The sequence below is a fragment of the Dermochelys coriacea genome, chromosome 19, assembly GCF_009764565.3.
Source record: "Dermochelys coriacea isolate rDerCor1 chromosome 19, rDerCor1.pri.v4, whole genome shotgun sequence".
Taxonomy (NCBI): Eukaryota; Metazoa; Chordata; order Testudines; family Dermochelyidae; genus Dermochelys; species Dermochelys coriacea.
Window position 1 is genome coordinate 11,967,409 of NC_050086.2, and position 8,256 is coordinate 11,975,664.

An 8,256-nucleotide genomic window follows, 5' to 3' on the forward strand; every position below is an offset into this window, starting at 1 on the left:
GGCAGCCCACTTGGGAGGGACCCTCAGAACCGCCAGAGCAGGACAGACAGAAGCAGCACTGCCAGGCTCGCAGGGAATGTCGGGGCATCCAGCCGTGACCCAAGAGGAAGGATCGTGGTAGCAGCAATAACTGACAGTAAATGACAACAACTGAGTGCTGGCGAAAGGCCCCAGTTGGACGAGGTCCCATCTGTTGCTAGCTGCACCTGTCTGTCTTCATAAGCTCACAAAGGTCTGGGGTTCACTGCCCAGTCTCTGGTTTGGCCTGGGCTATGCAGTTTGTTGCCCCCCTCCCCACCGGGTGCTGCTCCCAGAGGCTGGGCACAGCAGGGCTCTGCACGGACAAGGCAGGCTCTGCCCATTGTGGGTGGGGCACAGCTGATGCTCTGGGTGTAGATCAGCTTGGATGCCAGTCTGACAGGTACCGTGAACCTCCCTCCATGCTGGGACCAGATCCCTAACTAGCGCCTCTGGCCCCCAGAGTTTCCTTCCAGACTCCACTCCTGGGGGCAGCAACTGACTAGCAGTCAGCTGCATGCAAAAGTGACTCAAACTCGCTGCTCTGTCCTGGCTCCAGCTGCCAAGGATCCTGCCTTCATCTCTCGGCTCCAGCAGGGTGGGAAAGGGGGTTTAGGGTGCACTGGAAGCTTGCCCAGAATTGTAGTCCAGGATTGCATCTGTGGCAGCCCCAGGTAAAGAGGATCAGCTGAGAAATTTAGGTTAGCATAGCATGGTAGGGATTTCCCATTCCCCGAGACATACACCCATACCCTGTGCTCATTCACCACAACTCTCCAGCAATCGCACACACTCTTCTGGTCCCACCCATGAGTCACAGAGACATCCTGGAAGAGAAGCCAGAGCCTTTCCTGGAGCAGTGCCCGGGAGCCTGGCACCACTCACCCCAGCCACATTTAAAGTCCTCAAAGCAAAATCAGCTTTACGCTCCCTGCCCCATCAAGGGGCAAAGCTTGGCTCAAGCCCAAGGGATGGAGCCCCAGTGGCCAGAGCTTAAAATTCTCCCTCCATGCAACAAGGGGAAAAAAATTCCCAGCTGAACATTCAACCCCTGCCCCCAGGGACACCCCCAGCCCCATTGCACAGTCAGAAACCCAGTTCCGTGCCTCGCCGCAGAGCCTGGCTCCAGGGGCCAGGCAAGAAGGGGGTCTCCTGCCCAATCAAATTAACAGACAGTGCTACGTAAGATTAAAGGAGGCCAAGGCAGAGGGGTCTTTAGCCACAGCAGCTGTGCAGATGCCCCTTAGCCCAGGGAGGCTGGAAGAGAAGGAATAGAGCTCTGTGCTGGCTTTTCCCTTTATATTAAGCTTAGTTTAGGCAAAGCCGGGGCTTTCCCTCCTGACCTTTGATCTTCACTCTGCAAAGAGAGGCTCTGCAAAGCTAGATCAGACCACTGCTCTTCTGGTCTGGTCTCCTGAGCCCACCAGTGACAGATCCCGCAGAGCAGGGCAGGACAGTACTGCCCCCCCACCCCGCCTGTTTGTGTCTTGCTGGATATTGAGTGAGGAGGAGGTATACCTTCCTGAGCCCTCCAGCCATCAGTTTACACCCAGAAGCATGAGACTGCATTATCCTTCTCTTGGGGCCTGCACAGCTGTAGGATTCCTGCCTATCGGACATGCCGACCACCCTAAATCCTGCTGCAATACTTGATTTCAAGACCTCCTCCCCTGAAGCAATGAGTTCCACAGGTCAGCCACATACGGCATGTAGTATCGCCTTGTATCTCAGGTGACATACAAGTTTGAGACACACTGGCCCAATACAGCCCTGCAGAATGGGTGCTACCAAGCCACCCAGAGTCCCTGATGGGACCCTAATGGGTTCAGCTATAGAAGTAAAGCCAGTGGGGAGAGAACCTCTTTTCCGCACCTCCCGAATTCAGCTTATGGAGTCACAGCCACGATATCACACACTGGCCAAGCAATACACACATTGGCCATACCTAGCAACCGGGCAAACAGAAGCATCTCTTTGCAATGCACCGAGGTCAGCAAAGCTAGTGAAGCTGGAGATGTGACTGCAGCACACACAAGAGGCTCTCCATCTCCCACACAACAGCCCATCTCCAGCACCGGGAGGATCTCAAAGCACATTATGAACACCACAGAATTAAGCATTTTAAAGATGGGAAAACCAAGGACTAGATAAAAAGAGATTTGCCCTAGGTCACAAAGCCAAGAACAGTACCAGGATTCCCTAGACCACCTTTGATTAATTTGCAAGCCTTCCACATTGCCCCTTAGTAGCCCGCTCTGTAACAAGACCCAGGAAGCAACCAGACCAACACTTCAGATAGGTAACTGAATCCCTATGCCCAGACTACCTGCCTCATAGGTATTAACAGGTGTGGCACTTAACAGGTCATGTTCCAATCCCTTGGCCAATTGGAAAAAACACAATCAACCTTATAGGAGGAAATCCATAGGGCTGTGCTCCTACCCATCATCCCGCACACTCACCATACCAATTGCCCTTTGTACAAAGAAAAAAAAGTTGGTCAGCATTTCAAGTTCAAATCCAAACAGCTTCTCCTATGGACTCTGCACTCCCAGTCTTCTGAATCAGCCATCTCAAGAGCAGCCTGGGACAAACCACTAGATTCGGGGAAGAGTCAAGATAAGAATTTTAATAGGCAGAAGGGAAGCTACACTGTAATTCCTTTGAGGTCACTTACAAAGAGTGTTCAATGCATCCAAACCTACAAGAATCCCATTATGATCATGCACAGGTCTGGAAGGACATGTGAAACAAGGATTATGGTTTAAAAAAAAAAAAAAAAAAAAAAGAGCAGTGAAACAAACATGCAGAGAGGCTCGGATGTATTTGTTTAAAGAATACATCCTGACCTTCTTAAGAGTCTTTGTGCTGAACAGGAATTGAACTCAAAAAGTTCCAGAGAGCATGATCCAGCCAGTTTGGCCATCGCATGCAACTGATCCTTAAAAATCTCTGAATCTGCTTGCCTGCCTCCATCTTGGAGTTGAAAGGCAGATTGTTGCAAGAGGAGTCATACACCACATGCTCTCATCAAACTCCGTTAAGGACGGGAGGTGCTACACACGGGTGACAGAGGCGGAGAGAGACTAAAGGAATGACTACACTTCAAGCTGGGGGTGTGATTCCCAGCCCAAGGAGAAACACCTGTGCTGACTCTGATCAAGCTAATGTGCTAAAAATGTAGCTTAGCAGCCGAAAGGGCTAACGGCTTGGAGTATGGGCCTAGCAACTTCGACAGGATCACACTCTGGGCAGCTAGCGGCTTGCACGCTGTTTGTAGCGCACAGGCTCCATCAGGGTTAGCATGAGCATGTCTCCTGGAGCTGGGAACAGCACCCCCAGCTTGACATGTAACCATACCTTGAGCGATATGCCCAGAGTGACACCAGGGCAGAGTAGGAGATTGAACCAAAGTCTCCAAACTTGCAGGCTAGCACCATACCCACCGAAGCAGCCCTCCTCCTCTTGCTGCTGAGCTGCCACCAAGAGACAAAACCCGAGGGCTGGCTGCCCTGCATGGCACCCTCGGGTTCGGCCATAAACATGATGTAGGAGACGCATTCAGGATTTCCCCAGGGACTGGAGCAAGGTAGAGGGGACTGGAACCTGGTCTTGCGAAAGGGGACGTTTTAGCCAGGACCCCATCAGCAGCACCCCATGTGACCGCAGGATGGAGCGTGCAGACGGCACAAGGATGGGGCCCATGGAATTGACACGGCAGCAAGGAACGAGAAGGCAGGTGAGGGGATTCTGCGCGGCCTGGCCAGGCAGCCTGTTGCCCCGGAGGCCAATGCCCCTTTAGGAGACACTCATGGTGCAGTGTGAGGGAGAAAGCCCCTGAAGCCCTTTTTTCCTCCTCCTCCTCCCGCTGCTTCTACACCCCCTTCCCCAGGCCAGGTGGAGGTTGAGGGATGGGACTGCAGATGGAGCTACCCAGTCCAAGAAGCCACCTGGCCGGCAGCCCTGTCCTAGCCTTTGCCCGAGTGGCTGCACTGCAAGGCCGTGACCCCAAGGAAGGGGGGAATTAAAACATGGGAAAAACATCAGATGGGGAAAGCAAGAGACCTTTGGGAACAGTGGGGGTATACCGAGGGGAGGGATAAATGCACAAGGGATGCAGAGCATCAAACCCTCCTGATCTGCTTAGATTTCCACACGGATTGTCCACCCACCAGTTTATTGCCTGGTGTTTCTCCCCTAAAATAGAGGTATTAGCCATTAGAAAGCCAGCACCTTCCACCATGCCAAACAATAGACAGCCTCTTAAGGAGTCCGTCTACAGCACCAAGGTGTGCAGGGCAGGGGGTGGGGAGAGGGCATGACAGCCGATTTAGGGCTTCAGCACAAACAGTCTTACTTAGACCATTCCAGGACCCAATCTCTCTCTTTCACAACACTGTGACTTCACTGCAAGGCAGCTATATCGCTTATTAGCCAGGGGCATCATGTCATGTTTCGATGGGCTCCAAGCATGCTTTGATTAACAAGGGGTAGTGGAATCCAGTGGTCAGAGCAGCCAGTCAGCCTTCAGGGGTCGCTCCCCACTTCTGCCACCGACTCACAACATGACCTAGGCCAAGTCACTTACCCTCTCTGTATCCCGGCTCCTGCCCATCTGTCACAGAGGGACAACAGCCCAGGGCTTACATGACTATTGTGTGTCTTCAACACTAGGAGTTGTATCGGGGGGATACATTTCACGTTAAGCTCTGTGGTTAGAATATAAACACAGCCAGACACACGCAGCAAAGACGACGAGACAGGTGCCACCAGAGCCCACTGGGGCCTGCAGACCCGGGAGCTGTGGGGGCTGTGCAGAGAATGGACCCGGAGCCAGATCAGCACCCACTGCTCCAGCAGAGCAGGATCATGATGGATCAAGCGGAGAAAGGGAAACCAAGAGACACGCTCGCAGGCTGCCCTCATAGAGGAGCGTGGCAGAGCCCACGCCTGTCGGGAAGCATCACCAGCTCTGGGGGAGAACGCAGACAGGCAGGGAGAAAGGGAATTGCTCCCAGGCCTGCCTCAGGAGCAGCCAGTCCTCTCTGCCAATTAGTAGCAGGGCTGGCAGAGGCCTTCAACAGACACTCGGCAGGGGCCTACAGAAGGGGAGGTAAAGCTGGTTAAAACTGCCTGCCCTACCCAGCGTCTGAGTTCCACTTTCACAGAGCCAGAGCCTGGGGAGCACAGCTCCCAGAGGAAGTGAATTATAAGCCAGCAGGGCCAGAGGGCCTGGATCCCACAGCCACTCAATGCCCTTGACTCATCCCAGGTTAGCCAGGGCCAAAGACACTCAGCGCCTCTAGGATCTGGCCCTGAGCAATGACCGCTCTTCCTCCGGAGCTTTCCCTACTTTGGTTTATAGTGCAATCCACGCATCCCTGTGATGGCAGGGCTGTCACATATAGCTCCACTCATCATCGGGGGCATGAGCACTTTAAATTCCTACAGGCCATACCGCATCAGACCAGTGGTCCATAGTCCAATATCCTGACTGACAGATGCCAATGTCACATGCTTCAAAAAAAGTAAACCGTAACCGCTTTCTTCCCCCATGATGGAGAAGTAACACGATTCTCTAGGCCTTATTTATACATCCCCATGTGACTCCTGGAGGCAATGTGATCAAGTGAGGACTGGAATCAGAATGCGTGGGTTTTATTCCTAGCTTTGCTGACTGTGCAACTTCAAACAAGTCACAACACCTATCTGTGCCTCAGTTTCTCCCTCTGTGAAATAGGAATAATAATATTTCTACACACACTCTTACGACACGCTTTAAGATCTATAGATGACGAACACTAGTTACTAAGGTTGGATTTGCCCTTTAGACAGATTTTGACCCTGGCACAGCAGTGCGATAGCAGGGCACCAGCAAACTCAGCCATTCCTCCATCCACGGGTCTTTCTTGTCCAGCTAATGTCCAAATCCTTGCAGTCCCTCTCGTACAGATTTCCTAAACTGTAATATTTCAGGGCGTCCCTATTCATATGGAATCCGATTCAAATTCAGTCTCTACACACACACACATACACAAGAAAGTTACACCCCACTACAACTCAGTGGCATTCTGTTCTGTAGAGGGCCCTCCCCTGAGCGAGCTCACTTCCACTGAAGTCAATGGAAAGACACTCACTTGTGCCAGGGCTGATTTGGGGTCAGAGCCTGGGGAACAGATGGCAAAAGGCACTCTGCAGGAAACTGTGAGCGGTACAATTCATTTCCTTAATGCAAGAGATTTTCTACGACCTTGGATCTCAGGGCTGGAGTTTCTGATGGGCCATAATAGCTATTTGCAAGAACCGAAAAGAGGAAGAGGACAGCAGCTTTTTGTGGGGTAAACTGGAGTTGAAGGGAAGTTGAGAAATACATGAGCCACTGTGCTGGAACTTACGGTCTAGTACCAAGCCATTAACATTTTGCATATTAAAGACTTCCCAATCCCTCAATACACTAGCTAGTGTTTGGTTTTAATAATGTCACCCATCACAGTAGCATCAGAGCACCTCACCAGGAAGAGATTATTGGATCACACATTTCACCTGGGTTCATACTCTGCTATATACAAGTGTCACCCGACCCAACACACAGAGGGTTTGAAAAGGGCAGACAGACAGGGGAAAAGCACCAGGATGCACAGGGGTCAGACACTTTACCGGCAGCCTTCCTGCAGAGGCAGATCGGATGGTTCTGATTTCAGGTCCATGAGGGGTAGCGTAGAGACAGCTGCCCCTGGGGGCAGGGGCAGTAGCCACACTCTGAGGGTACAGCTGCGTGAAGTAGCTGGCCGGGATGGAGTGCATCTGAGGGCTGCTGAGGCTGGAAGTCACCAAGTCTGCAGAGCTCATCACAGGCATAACTTTCTTTTGCGGCTGCTGCGGGAGAGAGGCAATGGAACAGCCCCCCCTTTCTGGGGCTGAAGACACTCCCTTGACTCTCAGCATTGCAAAGTCCTTTCTGAGAAGCCCAGCTGGCAGGGAAGGGAGGGCAGAAATGTTGCACTCGCACAGCTTTAAGGGGGGTGCTTAAAAACCAAGCTGCAGTTGAGACATGGAGGATAGACAGAGCGGTCGGAGGCCGCTCCTAGCATTGCCCAGCCATTTAAAACAGGGCATAGCATGCAGGATCAGTGAATGGCCCCCAGTTTCCAGACTGAGGCTGTCTCAAAAAAATCAAGCTGGAATTTTTGCTAAAATGCATTTGGGGGGAGGGGAAATCACTAAACCAGCCCCAGAATAAAAATGACTGTTTCCTTTCTCTCTCCTCATTCAGACAGAAAGCTCGAACCCCCTCCTTTCTTCGTGGAAGATCCTTTACCCGACCGGCCAGAATTTGCAGCTGGCTGTTTTTATAAAAACACAGACAATTAAAAGTTACTGTTTGTCCTAAGGGGACCGGGGCTTTGCAGGGCTCAAATGCCAGGCCACTGGCCCAAGCCTCAGCGTGCAGGAGCTGGGTACCGTGCAGGTTATTGCAGGGGCTGGTGACTTTCAGCTCCCAGGGAGCGAATCGACTCCCCCCCGAGCTTGTTGCATTTAAAAAAATAGCAATAATAATAATAATAATCATAAAATCACCCCCCTAAATCTCTGCTTTGGCGGGCCCTTCGCCCGAGGCCCCCAGCGCGGGGGGGCTGAGCAGCATCAAGCCAGGGGGAGCTGCGCCCCCAGCCCGGGCCCTGGATCCGGCCGAGGCCCCGCCACTGTCTCTCATGGAGCGGCTCTCCCCTTGCAAAGCTGGCGGCCGCGGCTCGGCTCCCTCCCGGCGGGGCTGCAGCGGGCCGGGATGGGGCCGGATTGCAGCGGGGGCGACGGCTGCGGCGCGGCCCCGGGTCTTTCCCTTTCCCGGTCTCCCGCGGCTCTGGGCTCCGCTCGCGCCGCGGGGTGGAGGTTGGGTTTTTTTTTCCCTTTTTTTTTTTTTTTTTTTTTTTTTTTTAAGCGCCAAACGACGTGCCGCGAAATTCGGATCTCCCGCGGCAAAGGCCGCGCCCTGATTGGTCGCTGCAACCCGGCCGGGGCCCCGCCCACCGGATTCGAGCCTTGACGCGGAGCGGGAGGCGGCTGCTCTTAAAGGGGCAGCGCTCACCGCGCGCCCTCTTCCCGGGGGCTGGCTCTGCCCCGGGCTCTCCCCCTCCCCACGCGCCGAGTGGGCGTGTCCGTGCAAACAGAGAGCTAGGGGCCGTCTGCAGACCCCCCCCCCCAAGAGTTAAAGTGACCCGGGCTGGGACCAGCTGTCAG

At 53.4% G+C, this 8,256-nt stretch overlaps 1 protein-coding gene across 2 annotated transcripts in view; it reads right to left on the minus strand.

Annotated features, from left to right (window-relative positions):
* The window catches only part of E2F2 (E2F transcription factor 2), a 35,416-nt gene extending 27,362 nt beyond the window's left edge, over window positions 1–8,054 (minus strand). For both annotated transcript variants that reach the window (XR_006278263.1, XM_038377850.2), the window contains exon 1: window positions 6,676–8,054. Coding sequence is in view for 1 of the 2 variants with exons in the window: in XM_038377850.2 (XP_038233778.1) it covers window positions 6,676–6,963 (288 nt within the window). In the remaining variant the exon portion in view is untranslated. The remainder of the gene's footprint in view (window positions 1–6,675) is intronic.
* Window positions 8,055–8,256: the final 202 nt, after the last annotated feature.